The sequence below is a fragment of the Mus caroli genome, unplaced genomic scaffold, assembly GCF_978045245.1.
Source record: "Mus caroli unplaced genomic scaffold, Mus_caroli_1 scaffold_10, whole genome shotgun sequence".
In the NCBI taxonomy this organism is placed as follows: Eukaryota; Metazoa; Chordata; class Mammalia; order Rodentia; family Muridae; genus Mus; species Mus caroli.
Window position 1 is genome coordinate 46124579 of NW_028227265.1, and position 23550 is coordinate 46148128.

The 23550-nt window shown below is 42.3% G+C and overlaps 1 protein-coding gene across 5 annotated transcripts; it reads left to right on the top strand.

Annotated features, from left to right (window-relative positions):
• The first annotated feature begins 1133 nt into the window (after nucleotides 1-1133).
• On the top strand, nucleotides 1134-22715 carry Scoc (short coiled-coil protein). Of its 5 annotated transcripts, none has more exons than XM_085843781.1 (5): nucleotides 1134-1381; nucleotides 15078-15299; nucleotides 19636-19707; nucleotides 20056-20136; nucleotides 21650-22715. In XM_085843781.1, exons 1-5 carry the CDS (start codon nucleotides 1303-1305, stop codon nucleotides 21790-21792), a joined length of 597 nt encoding a protein of 198 aa, XP_085699907.1. In that variant the 5' UTR covers nucleotides 1134-1302; the 3' UTR covers nucleotides 21793-22715. The 5 variants fall into 5 exon arrangements, with proteins under 5 accessions (XP_085699907.1, XP_029336802.1, XP_085699906.1 ...); XM_085843780.1 differs by having other exon boundaries at nucleotides 1139-1381; nucleotides 20053-20136; XM_029480942.2 differs by lacking the exon at nucleotides 15078-15299 and having other exon boundaries at nucleotides 1136-1381.
• The last annotated feature ends 835 nt before the right edge of the window (nucleotides 22716-23550 follow it).

Here is a 23550-nt window from a genome sequence, read left to right on the forward strand (position 1 = left end):
GTATCAAAACATTTGTGCAGAAGATGGCATGTAGCAATTCTATTTGAATATCTGCTGAAAATACCTCATTAAATTTGGTTGGTTCCCCACCCCCTAGAGGAGGAATGATGATTTGAAATTCTAAAATAGTTTTGGGTTTGTTTATGTGTACGTGTGTGGAGTAGTGGACCAGGAAAAACAGCTGTAAAGAATATTGCCTCCAGGGCTGAAGAGATACTTCAGTGGCTAAAGTGCTTGCTTTTTTTTTTAATTTTTAATATTTTTATTACATATTTTCCTCAATTACATTTCCAATGCTATCCCAAAAGTCCCCCATAGCGCCCCCCACTTCCCTACCCACCCATTCCCATTCTTTTGGCCCTGGCATTCCCCTATATTGGGGCATATAAAGTTTGCAAGTCCAATGGGCCTCTCTTTCCATTGATGGCCGACTAGGCCATCTTTCGATACATATAAGTGCTTGCTTTTTAAAGCACCCTTAAAGCTGGTTATGGTAGCTTGCAACTGGGATAGGGTGAAGACAAAAAGGTCCCAGCAGTTCACTGGTCAAGCCTCTAACAAATTGGTGGGCTTCGGGTAAAAGACCGTGCCTCAACAATATAAGATGGAGATAGACCGAGAAAGACAGCTAGTGCTGATCTTTGGCCAGCACATGCAAGTTATGTGCACAGGAATGCTCCAACCTACAATTCTGTGCATCAACACACACAATACCGTGTATCAACATACATAATGCCGTGTATCAATTTCACATTATGTGTCAGTCACTTTTAACCCAACCCTTACAATAGACTTAGCCTCGAATCACATGTAGATTAAGTGATTTTCCCTCCAGGTCAGTCAAATTTCTTGATCAGGTCCCTGGGAGGTTTCTAACATGTATCCAAAAGATGTCTATCAAACAAACAATCTCTTCCCTTCAGTTTCAACCTAAAGCTTTCTGGATAATCTCTGTAACCTAACCACTATCCAGCCCACAGGAACCACACTGTGGGATTGAAGCCACGGCACCTTTGTCTGCCAGGCTACGGTAGCAGTGCCCGGCAGCTTTGCATGAAGAAGCTCTGTAACTCTTTAACTTGGGTCTGGTTTCTGGTTGAGAATACAAAGCTCAAGTGGAAAGTGGAGAGAGGCTGAGAAAGGTGGAGGATCAGATAGCTCCTGCTGGGGTACTTATTAATGATTCAGCAAGGGCGAGCACAAGAGGCAGCTGCCACTCCTCAAGGGCGAGCACACGGGGCAGGCGCCAGTCCTCAAGGGTGAACACACGGGGCAGCCGCCCAGTCCTCGCTGGCATTGCTCATGAACAAGATGGACGGATTGAGCACAGGGGAGGAGGAAGACAGCACGTTCACCAGCATTTCTCTCGAAGATGACACAGGTAAAAACCGTGTGGATGGACGCTCAGACAGAAAGTTCTGGGACTACTAGGTGGTTAAAAATATAACCTTTATTGCCTTTATTACCGAAGCAAAACTTTGGAGAAGACTTGAAAAATATAGCTACCAAAGTCAGTCTTTACGAGCAGGTTTTCTTCTTCTTTTTAAATGAACTGATAGCCACGGTTCCCATGGTTACATTCATTAGATGGACTTTTAAAAAATAAATAAGGACCCCCCCCCCCCCCAATATAAAGTGTTCATTTCCTAGTTCAGGAAACGTGACCTCAAAGTTGCTGTCAAGTCTATGATATTATTTTTACTTTTGTTCATTTTTTTCTCTAAATTTTTCAAATATTTTTTTATTTCTGAAAAAAAAAAAAAAAAAAAGCTCAAATATGCTCCAAGTAGCTTTAAGACCTGTGTTAGAAATGTTTAATGTTAAGCAAGGACAAAGTTTGCCAAATATAACATGGGAGGTGGAAACCCAGAACTGTTACTCACCCAACTTCTCAGAGAAAAAGAGACGCCGCTGAACTATGTGTTACTGGAGCTATCCAGAAATACAGCCCGACAATTGTGTGTGGGTGCGTGCATGCGTGCGCATGTGTGTGAGACATGATGGTTTTCTGGGTCTCTCTAGCACAATCATGGCAGGAAAGCTGTGGCTTGCAGCTAAGCCACAGGAGTTACTGTTTTTAGCTCGGAGGAATTGCTTGAATACCTAACTTCAATGGCACATCTATCGCTCTTTCATGCAGCCAGGCTTCTTCACTTTCACCCTAAATATTCTAATTCAGGAAGTATCTTTCTGAAGTGCAGCCAGACAATGAACACAAACCACCAGTCTGGCTGCCCGCTATAAACATGCTGGGCTCCTGGGAATTCAGAGTACTTTGTACCTTCCTATCGAGGGAAAGGTACAAGGTGCAAGACTGGGGACGGAGTGGGGCACTGCTTGCTGCGCGGAAAGCAGCAAAGGAAGCAAAGGCAGAGAAGAAGCTCATTTCTCGGCTTCCAGCTCACTACTGTGATCTGGGAGGCTCCTATGGAGAGCCTGGACAAAGCCAGGACACAGTCTCTGTGCCTTGTGAAGTGGGCTGAGCCTGAAAGAAGGAAGACTTCCTGAAACACTCCCCCTCTTTCTTCACCTCACGCACTCACACCCTAGTTATTATATACAAATAAAATTATTATATAAGTAGGTTAAAAATACAGCTACTTAGCCTGTTCTTATGATGAGAACACTTCAAACCCATCCTCTTAGTAATTTGGAGTATAAAATATGCTGCTACTAACTACCATCAGCATAATCTACACCAGATATCTTAAATTTATTTATCCATTTCTTATTCATTATTTTTAAATCTTTTATCCAGTATCTCCCCTTACCTTCCTGGCTCCCAACCTCAGTTGACCCACATTTCTATTCTCTATTCCTGTAAGCTTGACATTCTTATATTCCCTCTATAAGTAAGAGAATAGCATTTGCCTCTCTGTGTCTGACATTTTTTACTCCCCACGATAACCCCAAGCTCACACATGTTAACACAGCTGGAGGGATTTCCTTCCCTTTTAAGGCTGAACACTCTTTCACTATAAGTGTATGCCACGTGTGGTGGTTCGAATATGTTTGGCCCAGAGAGTAGCACTTTTAGGTGTGTCCTAGTTAAGTAGGTATGTCCTTGTGGAAGGAAGTGTGTCACTGTGGGAGTGGGCTTTGAGACCCTCCTCCTAGCTTCCTGGAAGTCAGTCAGTCTGCTCTTGTTTTCCTTTGGATAAAGATGTAGAACTCTCAACTCCTCCAGTAATATGCCTTCCTGGACACTGCTGTGCTTCCTGTCATGATAATAATGGATTGAAACTCTGAAAGTATAAGCCATCCCAGAAAAAATGTTGTCCTTTATAAGACTTGTCTTGGTCATGGTGTCTCTTTACAGCAATGGAAACCCTAACTAAGACAAAAGTTGGTACCAGGAACTGGGGTATTTCTATGATAGGCCTGACCATGTTTTGTTAGGGGAATAGATTTAAGTGCTTTAAGTGGGACTTAATGGGCCACCCTATAGGAATATGAAAGACATTGGTGCTGAGGGTGATTTGAACTCTGGAAATTGTTCTTATGATATTTTGGTGAAGAATGTTGCTGCTTTTTGCCTTTGCCGAGTCTGCCTCAGGTTAAGGTGAAGAGACCCAGCTTAAGTGCATTGACAAAGTCCCAGGAACACCCAACACAGACTTTGTCTTCCGGTTTACTCTCATGAAGATCACTTTAATCAAGCATAGCAAGCTTAGGGAAAAAAATGCAAAATGTATGGTTCAAGAATGAAAGGGGCAGCAGGAAATGAAATGGACCTTGATCATGTGTTTAAGGAAAGGAACAGATTCAGGGAGTGGTGCTCTCAGGGCAAGATCCCACCCAGCTAAGCTTATTGTTTGTGTTTGCAGTTGAACAAGAAACAGTTATAGCATGTTAGGTATTATTACCAGGTTATTGTTTTCATTGAGCTTTTAATCTGGAATGAATTACAATCCAGAAATGGAAGGCACACTTGTGATCCATATCTTGAGGTTGGAAGACATAGACTTTTGATCTGGATCTTGAGGAATTAGTGACCATGAAAAGCTTTGGCCCAGACATGGTGGTACACACCTTTAATTCCAGGACACAAAGGCAAGCAAATCTCTGAGTTTAAGGCCAACCTGGGGCAGAGCACGTTCTAGGTGAAGAAAAGCTTAAATCCAAGGGTGGTGATACATACCTTTAATCTCAGCATTCAGGAGACAGAGTCATGCAGATCTCTGAGTTCAAAGTCAGTCTGCAGAGCAAGTTCCAGGACAGCCAAGCTTAGGAAGTGAATGGAATCATTGAAAACAGTGATGAAGCAGCTGAAGATGTAATAGAACAAGGGGTGTCATGTTCTAGCTTTAGCAAACAGTAGAACTTGGCAGCTTTGACAAAGTGGTTCTAGCTTTAGAGTCAAGAATATAAGGGATTACAGGGACAATTGATATTGGTTACCTGGAGCTAAAACATTAGTGGGGATTAAGAGGAGACCAGCATCACTGAGGTGAAATCTAGGAGGTGTTTTCTGAGAGCACAAAGAAGCAGTGTTCTAGAGACAGCCAAGGTTGTACCTTGTGATTCAGCCAGACTTGGTTATGTAAGAATCATCCGGGTAATACTGGTTCTGAAGGCATGAAGGGGTCATGCAAAGAATTTGAGGCTTGGCACCAATGAGAGGCTATTGGTGAAGCCTTGTTGCAGCAGAAGACCCCCAGCACATTGGAGATGCCAGTACACTGTGGGATGACCACTAAGAACAGCCTGACAGTGGAGTGGAGTCAACCTGAGCCTAGAGTGCTACAGAGGGCAGAGCTGGAGAAGTGACCCAAGTCCTTTGGAGGAGCCCAGAACATCATGTGTGGATCCCAGACATTGGAACAAGAAGTTTGAAGTTGAAGTTGCCTCAGAGATCCTGGGATGCTAGAGATGCTATGACAATGGGCTATCTGCTGAGGAAATCTACTAACAGAGAGTGGAACCAGCCAGAGAGAAAGAATTGCATTGCAGTCAACAAATCAGAAAGGAGTTGCAGATCTGAAGAGTGCTTTGACATCAGGCATGGAGATGCTGAGTTTGGAGTTTGCCCATCTGTTTTTTGGTCTTGCTTTGGTCCAGTATTTCCTCATTAGGGCATTTTGGAATGGTAATGTGTATACTGTGATAATGAAGGCACATGACCTGCCTTTTTGATTTTGATTTTGTAGGGGATTACAGTTAAGTGGTTGGATGAGACTTTGAACTTTGGACTTTTAACATTGTTGAGACTGCTATAGACTATTGGGACTTTTGAAGTTGGAATGATCACCAAATAATGCTGCTTACAAGGGCTGTAGCTGAGGTCCTTGGGATCAAATCCTGGTTCAGCTAGCTGTGGCAGCTAGCAATGGGAAGTTACTCCACTCCTCCATACCAGCCCCTCCTCCAGCTCACAACAACACTGCTGGAGCCTGTCAATCAGAGCCCCACACATGGCCTTTTCAGGACAAAGGTCTCTGGGAAGTCCTATTATTCTCAGTAATGAGTTTTCCTCAGAGCAAGTCACATTCCATGGGAGGAAGCAATTCAAACCTGTTCCGATTCAAAGTGGGAAGGAACATGAGCCATAATTCTTGGGAGGATTCCAAACAATTCACTGTCCATTTATTCAGTCAGTTGGTCTTCTGGACATGCTGAAAAGGCTATGCACAATCTTCCAAATTCAGAATCCACTCAGCTGTTTCAAAGACCCCCACTTTGAAGTCTCAGCTAGTGTGATGTCATGTGCAGGCCCCAGATGTGCAAGCCCTAGATGTGCAGGCCTTGGTGCAGATCCACAGGCACACACGGCCCCTCCTGTTCAGTTCTGAAGAATACCAGTTGGTCTACCAGAGGATGTGTGAGTTAGAGAAACAGATTTGGCTTCATTCACACACACAACGGTGCCACTGGGCAAGGATGGTGGCAATGTGCCTGCTCGGAGTAGAGGTGTAAATCAGGTTGTTTCTCTTCAGCAAGGGCCTTACATCAGCTGGCAAGAATGATTAGATCCTTAAGAGTTTCAGTCTCAATCCTGCAGAGAGTCAGGGGGGACGTCTATTCTTCTGATCTCATTTTCTACACAGGATGGAAAACAACAACAAAAACCCCCAAACCTCTCAAATCTTTTTGACAACTTACCAGCTAAAATGTTCTATCGGAAATTCCAAAATCATGCCTTTTGAGTACAAAGAAACGCACATCTCCATGTGCCGACAAGGTCATTTAACAAGCAGAAAATGTCACATAACGTATGAGTAAATTATGAAGCATAAAGTTCTGCGTATGAAGAAGAAATGTTTTTTGAATTAGTTTTACCACTAGAGGTCAGTAGTGTACCATCCCCAACATGGAGACCTTAGGGCTCTTTCTTTTATTGAGGTTACTTCCCCCCCCCCCCCCAGCCCCTAGCTGTCCAGGCATGCTCTATTAAGTTGGACAGCCACCACCTCTGGAGCTCTCTGCCCCACTGCCAGGTGCAGTGAGAAGTAGTGAGGTGTTTTTAATTTTTAAATTTGTTTTTTATTGAAAGCAGTTTGAACTCTCAGGGGGAAAAGACAGTGTGGCAACCCAGCGCCGTCCCTTCATGCCAAGCACCCATGCTTCTCTCAACTCAGAAAAATGAAGACCCCAGGGTGGAATACCCATCCAGATGGAGTTTACGGACTGCATTTAGGTGCTGGGCAGTGGAGCTCCATTTGTGGACAGAACACAGGAATATAAGAAATCAGATGCAGGGATTTCTGTTCAGCTCCAGTTGCTATGCATGCAGGCCAGAACGCTCCCCTTCTGTTTATCCCATCTTCCCTGCAGACATAAAAGGAAAAACCAGAATTCTGTTTCTGTTTCTGAAGTGGCACAGCAAAGGTCAATGTGCTTTGTTTAAGACAGAGACTTGCGGTGCAGTCCGGGCCAGGTAGTCCAGGCTGGTCATGAATCTGTAGCTCTCCTGACACTGCCTCCCAAGTGCTGGGATTATAATATGTGTCTGCCTGAGCCTAGGGCTGTCATTTCCCTAATACAGCACTAAGGGGACATGATAGGCCTTTTACACCAAATCTAAAAGAGAACCACAAATATATTTGCATGAAATGTTAAACTGCTGATGGGACTGTGGTCTATGAGGGCTGTTAGCAAATATCTAGTAACATTTATTTTGGCACAAAGCTCTTGGGATGGAAAAGACATTGTACCAATGATCCAGGCAGATGTCTCGTCTGTGGATGAGAGAGACGTGTGCTCTGTTCCCTCCCACTGAGAGCTGCTCGTTTGTTTGATCCACTCACACTGTCACAAGGAAAACCCAGGCTCATGACTCTTGTTGGGAATGAGTCTGAGACATACTGGATTCTTTGCTTAATTTCAGGAATTCTTTTTCCCCCATAGCTTAAGTTCTCTTAAGACTTAAGCTTGTTCCTGCTGGATTTTAGACCAGCCTTGGCCCCCTAGCGGCAAGGCTTTTCAGAATTTTCTGCCTTCACCAGGACAAGCAGAGGGTGGTCTGGGCCTAGTTCCCTGTGGCTAGAAATGATCAGTTTAGCCAATTGTTTAAAACAAACCACATGTAGGTTTTTGTTCACATCCCCATATGTGCATGCGTTTCTATGTTGGTGCACATACCCCTGTGTTAGTGTGCTTGTGGAGGCCACAGGGCAACCTTAAGGGGCCCACTCTACCTAGTGCTTGTGAGACAGTCTCTACCCAGCCTGGGACTAACCGTCTCTTCCCCAACAAGGGAATTAAAAGTGCTCACTACCAGCCGGGCGTGGTGGCGCACGCCTTTAATCCCAGCACTCGGGAGGCAGAGGCAGGCGGATTTCTGAGTTTGAGGCCAGCCTGGTCTACAAAGTGAGTTTCAGGACAGCCAGGGCTATACAGAGAAACCCTGACTCAAAAAACCAAAAAAAAAAAAAAAAAAAAAAAGTGCTCACTACCACACATGGGGTGGTCTCCACAGGTCATAGGAACTGGACTCGAGTCCTCATGCTAGCCCGGTAAATTACCAACTGTGCCCTCACCCCAGCCAGGGCTCTTATTTGGAAGTGTGGAGAAGTTAGGTTAAATGGTGTAAAAGAAAAGCCAGGAAGGAGTAAGCTACAAAAGGCCACCTGACTCATGCCACAGGCATTCCTAAAGTGCCATCACTCCTGCTGATGTGTGCCCAGCCTCTGGCTAGTGGACTTCTCCTTTTTAAACTTCCCGAACCCTCCCAGGCTGAGACATTTGGAGAAATTTCCCTAGAGCTATATAATGGAGGGGTGGGGACAGGAATTTGCCACAGAACTGAAGTCAATTCAGGTAGAAGGTTGCTGAGAGAAGTGCTACCATGGACTCTGGGGGGCCATGGACCCTGGGGATCACTGTATTTTTGTGGGCATACCAAGAGTGTGAAGCCCTTTCTCAGACTTCGATGGACAGTGTTTCCAGAGTAACTGTTCAATGCCTGGGCCAGCCCTGGGCCAAGAAAAGCTTGCTACACTTTCTGGAGAAGCAGTAGATCTCCAAGATCAACGTTCTGGCCCTGTATCACAACACACTACATATGGAGGCCAGCTGCAGCCTCCCCACACCCAGAGACGTGGATGGGGAACCCAGAAAGAAGTTCATGCACGGGTGTGAGGAGTAGAGGCTCAAGTCGCTCGCCCAGGCCTCTCAGCAGCCGTAAAACAAGATGCCCATCAGCTTGCAAGTGGTTTAAGATCCCAGACCTTGACAGAAGCTGGGGAACTCCAAAAACTGACCTCTTTTATCTCACAGGGTTACTGAGAGTCTATCTCAGCTCGTAGATAACAATGAGACTTAGGACAATTTGAAGAAAACCTTTTTAGCAACCCAGCATTTTAGAGCTTTGCTACTTAGTGGGACGGTTCTGTTGTAAAACTGTAACCCTGGCTTCTCTGTGCTTTTCAAAGCAACACTTCATACATATTCCGGCACATGGGTGTACATGCAGATAGAGCACTCAGATACATAAAATAAATAGAATCTTTTTAAAAAGTTAAAAAAGATTTTCCAGTATAATTCTGATAAAGATTTCTCTATCTTCTAAAACACTGATAATCTAAGCTTTCATTTTAGACCATGTCCATTTGAATTAACATTGTGTGTGTGTGTGTGTGTGTGTGTGTTTATGCTGTGAGGTACAAGTTCAGGCTTACCTCCCAACATTGATATCTAGTTGTTGAAGCATTGTTGTTGAAGATAAGCCTCTCTCCATGAGATTGCTTTGATACCACTGTGAGGATCAGTTAGCTATATGAATCAATGTGAGCACTTCTTCCTGGCCCTATTCAGTTTTGTTTCTGTATGGACATCTTTATACCAACACCATTATTGATTTCATTAAATTTGGTTAAAAATAAGTGTTGAGATAATGTAGGGTGTGCCCTCTCTTCCTTTGAGGAACGATTCTGTCTACACTGGGTCCTTTGTACCTTATGGACTTGTAGAACTTACAGCTTTAGACTGTAAGTTTCTTTGCCATGGGTAGGAACCCCAGTGATTCAGTCTGTCTCGCTGCAGGATTTTCTGAGCATCTGTTAAGGCCTTTTGTGTCCACTCTGATCTTCCATGTTTACTCTTAGCTCAGTGTTTCTCATTCTTCCTAATGCTGTGACCCTTTAACACAGTTCCTTATGTTGTGCTGACCCCAACCATAAAATTATTTTCGTTGCTACTTCATAATTGTACTTTTGCTATTGTTGTGAATTGTAAATATCTATGTTTTTCTGTTGCGGAAAATATTTAAAAAATGGAACTGGCATGTTCCCACTTTTGTGTCTCTGTCCTGGCACCCTGGCCAGCCTTGCACTGGCAGGCAATGGCCGATCTGTTTTTATTTTGTGGAGACTCTTGGTTCAGAGCTCCAAAATCTCTTTATCCAGCTTGCTAAGTTCCCACTGGTGGGTCACTACCACATCAACCCTGTGCTTCAAATCCCCCATGGCCTTTGTGGTGCACATCTGGTAAACCCACACTTTGCCATCATACCTTTCTCTCTTGAACCCAGACAAGCTGCCGCCTGAAGGCAAACACAACACAAACTTAGTTCAGAAACGATGGTAACTCAATCGTTGGGCACGGCAACTAAAATCCTAATCTGGTAAACCTTATTAAATCTAAATCCTCCAGTGGCGAATCCTTATGGGTCCATCATTGAAACTGGGAGACACTCGTAGCTACATCTTGTCCTCATGCTATCCTGTGACGCACAAGAGCAGGAACAAGCTGGTTCTATTTTTAAAATATTTTCTGCAACAGGTGGCACCCAACATGTTGGGCAAGAATCCACTAGAAATGTAAGATCATTAACTCAAGAGTTAGAGTTTTATTTTATTTCTTTTCTTTTCTTTCTTTCTTTTTCTTTTTTTTTTTAAAGCGAGTAGCTGGGTAGTGCTGAGATGAGTCACGTGGACCCAATCGCAGCAGACTGAAACATAGAATGCAGGCTCTGAGGTCCCCTGTTGTGGGGACTGCAGGCTGCTCTGAGTCAGAGAGCTGTAGAAAGGAAGTTGCCTACTTCTTGGGGCAGAGATTGATTTAACTGTGAATTTATAAAATTGGGATTATTTGCTTTTAGGATAGTTTTATATACAGACTTTGTCCGAATCACCTGGGGAATTTTGCCTGCATTTCAGAACCAGGATAGGGAAAACTAGCCACTGACTTCAAGTAGAGAGGGCAGTGAACAGGTATTAATAAAATAAATGTCTGTGGCTCCTGGCAGAGAGCCCATGGTATAACAAGTTGGCTGCTCTAGGCAGAGACATGGTATAAAATTGCTTTACTTGCCTTGCAGGATACTCACATTCTGTCTAACGTGGGCTCCACAGGAATACTGGGTTTTATATCCTCTTGGCAACATAGGAAAGGCCTAAGTATAGACACATACAATATTTTAGTTTACTTAACTTGTTTTGAATTGTTTTAATTTGAACTAGGAATATATTAGTCACTGACTCCAGAGTAGACTGTACAGTGATAATCATTGCCTGCTTTGAACAGGTATTAATTATCTATGTCTGTGGCTCCAGGTAGAGAGTTCAACAGGCAGATATTATACAGGTATTAATAAAATATGTCTGTGGCTCTGGATAGAGAGCCAAATGGAAAGATGGTATAGATTATTTAACCAGCCACAGGAAGCTCATATTCTGCTAACATGGGCTCCACTACAATTTTGAGTGTCTTTTCCTGCTTGGCAGGATAGGAAAGGCCTCGTATAGGCACATACAGTATCTTAGTTTACTTCATTTGTTGTAGTGTTTTGATTTTCAAAATGGGTGTGATTTTGAGTTTTGTGGTTATGTTGTCCCTCTGGGAGAGAGGTGTAAATAAAGGGTTTTCTGATTACTGGCTCAAGGCTATGCTGCTTTGAGAAAAAGGTTTTGTCTTTGTGTGTTTGGAAAAGGTGATTAAGGTATTTACACCTTCCAGAGTTCTATGGATCAGATTTGATAGAAGGAGACCCCCTGAAGAGCTAGATTCCAGAGAATCAAACAAAAAAGGTTATCTTGATGATAGTAAAACATTGTCTTGAGATTTGTATATTTCAGAACATAGAGCCTTCTTGGCAAATCTACTTGTCAGACATGCTGAACGCCTGATGTCTTGGATTTTCAGCTGGATCCAGTTAGGACACAGACATCAGAGACTAATACAATCATTGGTGTGGTCTTCTTAAGGTCAACCAACTCCCCCATTTTCCCTACCCTTCTGCCCCCACCTCAAAAATATCTCAAAGCCCATATTCAGCTTGAAGAAGTTATGAAGTTATGAAGAGTTGTCATCCCAGTCCCCTGGGCTTTGGGGCTGGAGGGGGTTATTATAGATTGTCTTTCTAGGGAATGTAGACCTGGTCATAATTGGAACAGGGAGGAATAGCTAGAATTGATTGCATAGCCATAATTTCATTTGGTAGAAGTCTTTTTAATTGTTACTAAGCTGAAGTCATAATTTCTTATTTTGGTACAGAATTTATTTTGATGCAAAATCAAGGTTTTCATTGGTATAAATTTCTTCTATTGATACTAAAAATTTAAAAGTACAGGGCTTAGAGCCAGCCCTTCTATTGCTGTTATTATGAAACTGATCTGAGAGGACTAAGCCTGTGAGTTAAGGGCCAAATAACAAATTCATGGCTCTGAGTTTATTGCTAGGGTGTTTTCAGTTATTTTAATTACAAATGGCTGAGAGTAGTTAATGGAGAACAGTCCAGATTACTTTGCATAGATAGCCTGCATTTCAGAAACGTCCATTGCCTACCAGTGCATGACCAGCCAGGCCACTGGGGCAGAGGCACAAGCTCGGGAACATGCCGGTTCATTTTTTTTTTTTTTAATATTTCCCGCAGCATTTTTCAGTGGTCTTAGGGGATCCCTGTGAAGTGGTTGTGAGCCACTGTCTTAGCAGGAGGCTGGCTTTTTACGTTGACTTGGAGAATGGTCTCTCCTGTTGTGTTTCCTGGAAGACTTTGACCAGAGTTGAATTTTATTAAACATTTGGAAAATTTTACCACAGATCCTTCTGGATCTGGAATATTCTTTGTGGGAACAGATCACTGACAGTTTAAAATAGAGATATGGGCTCTGGGTGTCATCTGTTCTTGTGAGCTTGGGTGGTGTTTTTTCTTTCAAAGAATCACCCGATTCCTCCAAGTTCTAGACCCTGCTCCAAGGCTGCTGTAATATCTTTATAGTCTTTGACATCTACAGGCTTTCATCACCGATATTGGTAATTTGTAATGTCTCCTTCTCTTTTTCTGGATGAATTTTCCTTGATTGTAAATTTGACCATTTCAAAAAACAAAAAAACAAAACAAACAAACAAACAAAAAAACCCAACCCACTGTTTTAACTCAGTGTTAAAGCACATGCTTGGCTTGATGGGACTTCAATTTAGCATCAGAACACACACATATATCGAACTCACTCTGTAGACCAGGCTGGCCTCAAACTTAGAAATCCGCCTGCCTCTGCCTCCCAAGTGCTGAGATTAAAGGCGTGTGCCACCACTGCCCAGCCTTTTCCTAATTTCTTAAAGTGAACACTTATATTTATAATTTGAAAACTTCCTTGATTTCCCAAATAAGCCTGTAATAGTAAAAAAAAAAAAATGTTCCTAAGCATTCCTTCAGCTGCATCCATAAATTTTGATGTTTACATTTAAACTTAATTAAATGTATTGGTATGTTCACATTAATTAAAATATTTTTGATATGTTCATATTGAAACCTAATTAAAATATTTTTCCACAACTGACCCCATGACTCACAGTTTGTTTGAAGTATGTATTTTAATTTCCAATTATTCAGGAACTTCAAAATATCTTTCTCTTATTGATTTCAAATTTAATTTCTAGGTAGGCAGAGAAAATAGTTTGTATGATTCCAACTATGTAAGCTATTCTAAATGTATTGATGTTTCTTTTCAGGCAACAGATCAGTTGGGGGGCTGGAGAGGTGATCAAGAACTGATCCTATGTAGAGAACACAAGTTTGGGTTACAGCACCAATGCTGCATGGCTCACAAAAGTTTGTAACTCCAGCTCCAGAGAATCAGATAACACCCTGTTTGGGTTCAGAGGGCATATCACTCATGTGCACACTGGCACACATACATATAATTAAAAAAAAAATGAAGGCGCTGGAGAGACAGTTCAGCAGTTAAGAGCACTGGCAGCTTTTCCAGAGGACCCAGGTTCAATTTCCAGCACCTACATACATGTCAGCTCACAATGTCTGTAACTCCAGTTCCAGGAGACACAACACTCTTTTCTGGCTTCCTCAGGCACCAGGTACCCAAGTGTTTCAGAGAAATAAATGCAAGTAAAATACATATACAATAAAACAATTAAAACCCAAAACAATTTTTCAAGCCCATTTCTATGACTGGCCCATGTGCATTTGAAAAGAAAGTTTGTTCTTCACTACCTTGGAAAATCCCATCCTTCTTTGAATGTTGCCCATATTCATTCTATTTTGTTGGCACTCCTCTTAGCGTTACCTGGAGGTTCCCTCTCTTCCCATATTCTCCTTCCTTCAAATCCTGAATTGTAGTCCAAGCCAAATACATTCGTCTCAAACACTAAATGGTAGGTACTTTATTTATAAAGGTTTACGGTCACCTGGTAGCAAATCCTGCTAGATTGTGTTAAGATACCCGGGAGTTGTAGAAATGGCTCAGAAGTTAACAGTACTTATTGCTCTTTCACAGGAGGCTGAGTGAGTTCTCATCATCCTCATCAGATGGTTCACAACCACCTGTAACCCCAATTCCAGGGATCTGATTCCCTCTTCTGGCATCTGCAGGCACCTTGCACAGGCACGAGCAAGTACATACACACCATCACATATTCATGCAATTAAAAATAGAATCTTATATAAAAAAGAAAAGCCAAGAAGAAAGTATTTGTAAGCTGGCCTCTACAGCTCCGAGGTTTTGATAAAGTCAAAGCAAGAATGCTTTGCAGGTAAGAATATACTGTGGTCACTGACCGCTAACAGCAAGGTGCTTGTTTCAAAGGTTAGGTTATAATGAAGTGTCACGAAAACCACCTAGCAACCCAAAGTCTGGCATTGTACATGTACACTTGAATAAGAAACACAATGTTAACTAAGCCTTGGGTTTTCTGAGACTGAGATCAGGAGACTGCTGATCTAAGGAATCATGAAGTGGTCGGGTGAACGGAAGTTTAAAAATTTTGTTGAATATGGGGTACGAAGAGAAACATCCATTAATGGTATACGCTTTGTGAGTTATCTAATTTTAGAAGTGGGAGAAAAAAAAGGAAACCGTGCTTTTAGAATTGAGGGACAGCCGACTGCACTGTTCTGCTCACTCTGTTCTTGAAAGTGAACGCAATATCTCTCTCCTAGAGTCTGGTCACGGCAATTTCCAGAAATTCTGTCTCTGTTTCCCTCACTCTCGCCCCCCCCTCTTTTTTTTTTTTTAACCTAGAGTGACTTTCCACCCCACTTTCCAGGTTCCTGGCGAGACAAAAGATGCTCAGCGAGGACCGCTTTCTTTGGCGCATCTTCTCTTCTGCGCCATGATTGGTTGCTGCTTTTTTAGAACCCGCCCAACAATCCTGATTGGGCCTCAATGCCCTTTTGTTAGGGCAAAGGTGGACCCCGGTGCTCTGCCACAGGACTGTCGGGACGTCCAGCAGCCAGTGCGCAGGCGTGCAATCTCCAGTTAGGATTGGTGGGAGGACGCCTCCTCGCTCGGCGCACGCTCCGTGGGCGGGAAGGGCGGAGCTGACGCTGTCAGTTGGTCGGAGAGCCGCGCGGCCTGAGGCTTCCTACCCATCCCGCCTCCTCCCGGCGCTTCAGACGCAAGGTGAGGCGGCTCGGGGCGACGAGGGCTGGGCCTGGGAGTCCGCCGAGGCCCTGTGGGGCGGGGCGGGATGGAACGGGGACCCGGGAGGCGGCCTGGGCGCTGGATCGCGGCGCCGCGAGGCCCGACACCCCGCCGAGCGCTGCGCAGCCGCCTTCCCGGCCCCTCGCCGCGGGCTCAGTGGGAAGAGCCTGGCGGTGCGGGACCCGGACGCCGTGGGGGTGCGATGGGACCGGGTGGTAGGAGAAGACGCTCTGCTGCCCGAGCTACCTTCCAGTTCGCTGCAATTCTTCTGCTTTAGCCTCTCCAGTGCTAGGATTGCTTTGCAGGCGTGGTGGCCCGTGCATGTCTGGGGTGGGACGTCTTTGCTAGAACCTGGGTTTGTTTCTTTGTCAGCTTTTCTCAGGCGTCCTGCGGAATAAATATTGAGGAGTAAGGTTTGGGAAGGAGAAATCATAGTTTCCTGAAAAGCCAAGGTTTCTGTTACACCACCAGAGACTGACGTCGCAATAGCCAGAAGGACGGAGGTCCCCAAACCGTTATCCGTTTCTGCGACTCAAAGCTGTGCGTAGGAATCCTAGTGTCTGTATGCTCCAATGATTAAACTGGATGCAGCTAGCTCCCTGGGGATCTAACTTAAGTTTGATCCTTATTGACGATGTAGTTCCTCGATTTCCATCGATTTTGAAAGCCCTAAAATGTCAAAGCAGAACATGAACTGATAGAAACATCACACTGGAGTGGATGCAGCTTGAAGCAGATGAAATTTTATATTTGTTTTGTTTGCGGAAACGCCAAAGGAGTCGAGTTTTTCAAACTCAGTTTAGGACCTTAATTATATCTTGGCTATGAAACACGAGGCAAGGCCTCTAGCCTTTATAAGGCTTAGTATCCACATCTGTGAATTGCATTTTTCTTCTGTTGTGATAAAACTATATATGTAAAGTGTTTAGTGCATTCCTGTAGTGCAGTGGACTTTTAAATTTAAAAAACTATTACTGGTGAGTGGATGACGGATGGAAAACACCAATTGCAGGTTCAAGAGAAGTCTGGTGGTTGAGTGTGGAAGGAGATTAGGGAAATGTCAAACTCATATCTGAGATGTCAAGGCCTGCTGAGGTGGAATGATGGGAAGAGCAGAGTGGACATTGACTATATCCTTGATTCTGGATGAACTACTGTGAAGTGAATTAAGCCACTCTCAGATTAGGCCATATTAGGAGTTCTAATATGAGGCCTTTGGCCACATGATTTTTCTAAAGTTTCTTCTGTGGTCAAAACAAGAGAGTAGAGATGAAAAGGTCCATTAACATCTGTTGAATACTTACTAAGTACACAAACACATAGCTGGATGTATTAAATTCCCAGAACAAACCCAGATGCAGTTATTAGGCCCATTTTATGGATGAGGATACTGAGGCTGAGATTTTTTTTAATTAGATATTTTCTTTATTTATATTTCAAATGTTATCCCCTTTCCTAGTTTTCCCTCCGAAGATTCCCTCCCCCACCCCTGCTCCCCAACCCACCCACTCCCATTCCTGGTCCTGGCATTCCCCTATACTGGGTCATAGAAACTTCACAGGACCAAGGGCCTCTCCTCCCATTGATGACCGACTAGGCCATCCTCTGCTACGTATATAGCTTGAGCCACAAGTTCTACCATGTGTTTTCTTTGGTGGTTTAGTTCCAAGGAGCTCTGTGGGTACTGGTTAGTTCATATTGATGTTCCTTCTATGGGGCTTCAGACCCCTTCAGCTCCTTGGGTACTTTCTCTAGCTCCTTCATTGGGGACCCTGTGCTCTGTCTAATAGATGACTGTGAGCATCCACTTCTGTATTTGCCAGGCACTGGCAGAGCCTCGAAGGAGACAGCCTTATCAGGCTTCTGTCAGCAAGCTCTTATTGGCAACTACCTAGTGTCTGGGTTGGTGGTTGTTTATGGGATGGATCCCAAAGTGGGGCAGTCTCTGGATGGCTGTTCCTTTAGGTTCTTCTGGGAACTTTGTCTCTGTAACTCCTTCCTTGGGTATTTGGTTCTCCATTCTAAGAAGGAATGAAGTACCCACACTTTGGTCTTCCTTCTTCGTGAGTTTCATGTGTTTTGCAAATTGTATCTTGGGTATTCTAAGTTTCTGGGCTAATATCCATTTATCAGTGAGTGCATATCATGTGTGGGTTTGTGTGTGTGTGTGTGTGTGTGATTAGATTATCTCACTCAGGATGATATCCTCCAGATCCATCCATTTACCTAAGAATTTCATAAATTCATTCTTTTTAATAGCTGAGTAGTACTCCATTGTGCCAATGTACCACATTTTCTGTATCCATTCTTCTGTTGAGGGACATTTGGGTTCTTTCCAGCTTCTGGCTATTATAAATAAGGCTGCTATGAACATAGTGGAGCATGTGTCCTTCTTACCTGTTGGAACATCTTCTGGGTATATGCCCAGGAGAGATAGTGCTGGATCTTCTAGTAGTACTATGTCCAATTTTATGAGGAACCACCAGACTGATTTCTAGAGTGGTTGTATCAGCTTGCAATTCCACTAACAATGGAGGAGTGTTCCTCTTTCTCCACATCCTTGCCAGCATCTGCTGTCACCTGAATTTTTGATCCTATCCATTCTGACTGGTATGAGGTGGAATCTCAGCATTGTTTTGATTTGCATTTTCCTGATGATTAAGGATGTTGAACATTTTTTTCAGGTGCTTCTCAGCCATTCAGCATTCCTCAGTTGAGATTTCTTTGTTTAGCTCTGTACCCCATTTTTTAATAGGGTTATTTGATTTTTCTGGAGTCCAGCTTCTTGAGATCTTTGTATATATTGGGTATTAGTCCCCTATCGGATTTAGGATTGGTGAAGATCCTTTCCCAATCTGTTGGTGGCCTTTTTGTCTTATTGACAGTGTCCTTTGAGGCTGAGATTTTTTTAACTTGACCAAATTTCTGAGCTTAAATAAAGAGTGAGGATTTTTAATCACTGTGCTAAAGTAAACATTGTTTCGAGAAGAAGTCTTAGAAGATACAGTGTGAACATGCAAGGGTAATTTAAATTAATCCTGGGCTAGCACTTGCTATATCCCTGAAGTCTTACTGTCTCTTCTCCCCTTTCTGCATTCTGGATTTAAATTACAAAAGGTTCTCATCCACTAACAAGCTAGATACACACAGGCATTGAGATTCCTGTGATTTTCAAAGAAAAGTCTTTTAAAGATCTCAGAGACTAATGTTCCTTTCAGAGCCAGGGCAGCTGGTAAGTTACAAAATAATTGTGTAAGGTTGTGTGTGTTTGTGTGTGTACACGTGTGCTGCATTCAGTGAACCCACAAATTCCAGGCTTGGCAGTGTGCATGTGTTTGGGAGATGGAGGTAAGACCTCTGAAGCTTGCTCACAAACACTAATTGAACCAGTGAATTCCAGGTTCAAGGTCTTTAAAATAAAACAAAACAGTGGAAGAAAGATTGAGGGAGACAGCCAAAGTTGCCTTCTGGCCTCTACACATGCACAGACATGCACAGACATGCACAGACACATAAACATGTACACGACATGAATGTACATGCCAAGCAACTGTACGTCAGTGTAAAATTGAATGTTGTTTAAATGGAAGGAATACTACTTTCAAAAAATGACCATGCAGTGTTTCATACATCTGATTGACTAGAAGAATTCTTCGTGATTTTCAAATACTATTAATAGGTTGAATAACTTTAAAAATAGAATTAAAACAAACAAACAAAAACCCTGGTAATTTACTTTCTCTGAAGGACAGAGACTGTAAACTGAGGTAGAAAGTGTGAGAGAGCAGGCTCCTGTGCACTGGGGAGCGTGTTTAACTTTACAGTTGTTCAGTAGTGCTATGTAAGGATCTCGATAGCTTTCAGAGAGAGCTGCCTGAGAGTCCACTTTCATATTTGTACCCTGGGCATTCTTTCTCGGGAAGATTTTTATGTGTGTACCTTTGCTTCTCTTTGTAATTGTCCTTAAAAGATTTACAATGTTTCTGACTACTTCTTTAAAAGTATTATCCTAATTTCCCAAGATTGCAGTTAAGATGTCTCCTGTTTTAAGTATTTAAATTTCCATCTCCCTTTGCTAGCACATGCCACATGATATAATTTTAAGTGCAGCATTTAACTTCAGGGTCTTGATTACTGAGCAGCTCAGCATCATCTGTTCTTATGCTTCTCTCTGGAACTATTTGTCCTTTGCTGATGTATGCATACAAACTTAATACTTCAGAGCAGTAAAGCATGGAGAGCGGGCATTCAGAAGATGTTGTCTTCTGCAAAACAAGTGTGTATTTTCCTGTTATGTTTCTTTTTCTTCTTACAGACCATTCATTAAAGAGTTTGCGTCCGAGAGCTGAAAGTTTGTTACCCAAGATGATGAATGCTGACATGGACGGTGAGGTCTTCATCCTCTGGCTTTGGATGCTGTGGCTTTCTGGATAGTTATGCTTCATGAAGCAATGGAAAGAGCAGAGAAACAGTCTTTAGAACTTAGGTCTTGGCTAACTTCTTCCCCTGCACTGTAGAAAGCATCCAAGGTGGCTTCCATTCTGTAACTGTGGCAAGTTCATTTCTTATTTTCTGCTTAAGGCTGTGAAGTAGAGGTTCTGTGTAAGTCAACTAAGGGCTGTGTTAAGACAGTTAAGATAATGGTTATACAATGCTCTGCAGAATTTTAAGTGTTACATGCCACACCTCACACAATGTTTATTAATGGTAAATTTAACACTTTTTATTACAGCAGTTGATGCTGAAAATCAGGTGGAACTGGAAGAAAAGACTCGACTTATTAATCAGGTGTTGGAACTCCAACACACACTTGAAGGTTAGATTGCATTTAGTAGTTTTAATGAATGGCATCTAGTTAACTTCAAAGTCCATGTTAATAGTTTTTTTGTTTGTCAGTATGGTAGATGCGCATGCCAGAGTACCATAGTGGAAGTCAGAGGGTAACTTCCATTGCTTCTATCCCATGGATCTTGAACTTGAACTCAGGCCATGAGGTTTGGGTGGCAGTGTCTTTACCCAGGGAGTCACACTGCTGCTCCAGTCATTCTTTTTCTCTCTTCCTGCTGTCTGCAGTTTGGCTGTGGTTTACAGGACACAGGTGCCCCACTCAGACAGTCAGTGCTCTTCTTCTTTAAGGCCTTCAAATGTGCTGACTTGGTGTGAGTGCTCTTTTTAAATTCTGGCAATGTGTTACTAAGCTTGTTTCAAGAACTCTCTATTGAAATGAAAAGAAACACTACTTTTAGAGATTAAAATTGATCTTAGAGGTTTTTTTCTTCATTTTTTTTTAACTTCCTTCCATAAAATTAATACTACCACTTACCTGGTTTTTGATGTCTAATGACATTAAGTATTGGGTGGGGTGTTTTTGTTTGTTTGTTTGTTTGGGGCACAAAGTGAGCAGTAGCCTCTCTCTCACTTGACAGTAGCAGTCGTACATCCCACCTCAGGTTATCTGGGAACAGGGTGTTGCTGTTCTGAGTCTCTGTAATCACTTTAAATGCTGCTCTAAATCTCTTCCTTTAGTTACTATCTGTGTGGCCCGTTTCCTGAGTTCCTTCAGAACTCTGGTCAAATTACCTGTAGCAAAAGAGTTAACTCTAAAAGTGCTTCTAATCTGCTTTTATGACCCTTAGCCATTTTTTGCTTTTTCTCTAGAAAAGTTGTGACTCTTGATACCTGGGTCCCATGTTACTGAGTCACAGGTGCTCACATACAACCATGTTTTTCTCTGTTGCTTCTAGAATGGTGTCTGCTTCTGTTGGTCAATATACATTTGTTAAATATGTGAATGGATATAATTTTTTATTTGTCCATTAGGATCTGTATCTCTTGAATTTTTAACTAGTATAAAACTATAAAAAGACCAGCTGCTTGGATCTTTTATCCAACTTATGAATCCAGTTGTGATAAGCTCTGCATCTTAAACATTTCCAGTAAAGACATGACCGTTATGTGTGGGAGGACACGCATACTGTAGAAATACAGTGTTTTCTTAATCACCTCAGGAGTTTAAACAAACGCTTTCTGCAGGCTCCCTAGTCCCATGGCGAACACTGTCAACAATCACCGTCTTCTCATTTGTACTCAGTATAAGTCTTTTTTAACCTAAGCCTTTTCCCCAATAATCTGAATTAAAAAACAGAAAACTTACAAATTGTGATATTTATTTATTGTTAGTGCTACGAATCAGATTCAGGGTATCACACATGCTAGGCAAGGGCTGTAGCACGAGTCACACCCCTCAGCCTGGTCTGCATTTCGTAACATGGAGTCATTGCCATGATTTTATTGGTAATTGTATTTTTATGTATTTATTTTGAATACAGATCTTTCTGCAAGAGTAGATGCAGTTAAGGAAGAAAATCTGAAGCTAAAGTCGGAAAATCAAGTTCTTGGACAATATATAGAAAACCTCATGTCTGCTTCTAGTGTTTTTCAAACAACTGATACAAAAAGCAAAAGGAAGTAAAGGGTTCACCCCCCTCTCTTCTATGGATTGCTGCTCTTTTTCTTCCCCCTTAAGGCTTGGATATGATCCAAAAGTTAGAGTATCTTTGTTCTTCCCTGAGTATTTATAAAGAGAATGTCAGATCTAGGTAACACTAATGCTGAACAGGAGCATCTCTGAGTTAACGCTATATGTATACGTTAGTCTATGAAAATGTGCACATGTAGAGACTTTATATTAGAATTACAGATATTTATGAAACTTGAAGATGAATGTTTTGCCAATTTGCTTACATATATATAGGTTTAGCACTGTCTTTTATCATAAGCCTAACTAGTAAAATATACAAAAAAATAACCATGTTGTGAAAAGTGACCAAAACCATGTACTGAATGCACAGCTTCTGTACCTTGTGCACCGTCTTGTGCCTCTCCCCATCTGCCTCCTCTCCCCATCTCCCTCCCTGACGGTAACTTCAGTAGTTTCTCCTACCAGAGTAACCTGGACTAGAATTGTGGACACGTAACCAAAATAAGATACTTCCTTATCTAAGGCTTGCCATTTGTGATACTTAGTCATAAGATAGGATTGCTGGTTTCTCTTTAATCAATTGAAAGTAGATTGAAGCTATAGAAAATGAAGGGTTTTCTTTGAAATGTAAACTGCCACCCTGAGAAGCTAAAAACTCCCTATTGCATAAAATAGTTCATTTGGTGTTGAAAAGATAGGAATGCTGGTCATATGTGTGTGAGAAATTAAAAAACAAAATAAACCAACCAAACAAAAAAACTTGAGAAAAGATAGGAATAGGAAGGAAAACTGGATTAACAGAAATAACCAGCTCGCAGTGTTTTCCCTCTAAATGTGTATTACCTCTGGCCCACAGCTGCACTTTGGGGACATATGAAAGTGGACTGAGTCTAATGTAAGTGGATTAAGAGAGACTAGTTAAGAGTTTGGTCTCAAGGTTTATTTGTACCCAGGAAATGAACTTTTGCAAAATTAATTGAGAGTATATTAGTATCAGAATCATGAATATAAGAGAGTTTTGTATATGTGATGATTATTAACCTCAGCATTTTATCTCAGTTGTTTTCCCAGAATTTCTGTAAACTCAGCTACTTAGTTTGCAGAATTTTAGTCATTCTTTTAACAAATTTTAAGAATTTAGTTTGTAGCTTCCATTTGATAAGGAGCTGATATCAGAAATAATAGTAAGGTCTTATAATAGGAAAGATCCACCAATGCAGCTGGTGGCTCTTAGGCTGGGCTGCTTTGACTTGTGGAATTATCTAATGTAGTAATGTAAGCCTTGATGAGTGACGTTAGCTATATGGATGTGTAATCCTCACATTGCAGACATTTTGCAACCCTTTTGTGACCTTGTTACAAATATTTAAAATTGTGTTCAAGTTCTGCTTTGCTGTTTAATAAAAAGCTGTTTCAGAGGTTGTGTGTGTGTGTGTGTTTTGATACACTTGCTAAGTACATGTGCATTGGGTATCCTGGGTTTGCAGTGTCACATTGTAATAGCGTATCTTATTTAAGCACCCAAGACTGCTCCAGGGCAGTCTTTAGTAGCACAGTGTTGCAGAAGCTTACCCTTCTGTTGAAGTTCTAGGGAAGGGGGCTGGGTTAGGGTTAGGCTCCTTAGCCTCACTTGTTCCCAGGCTAGAGGGCTCTGCTGCGTAGATTGTTCTGTCATGGCTTCTGCATCATCAGTTACACCATTCATTCCATTTACAGGAAAGAGTTTGTGAGTGCACAGAACCTAGGTAT

Coding starts and splice junctions, on each gene's coding strand:
- Scoc (XM_085843780.1), top strand. CDS start 1,303: ATGAACAAGATGGACGGATTGAGCACAGGGGAGGAGGAAGACAGCACG. Junction 1,382..15,077: donor TTCTCTCGAAGATGACACAG/GTAAAAACCGTG, acceptor CCCTTTTGTTAG/GGCAAAGGTGGACCCCGGTG. Junction 19,708..20,052: donor GATGAATGCTGACATGGACG/GTGAGGTCTTCA, acceptor TTTTTATTACAG/CAGTTGATGCTGAAAATCAG.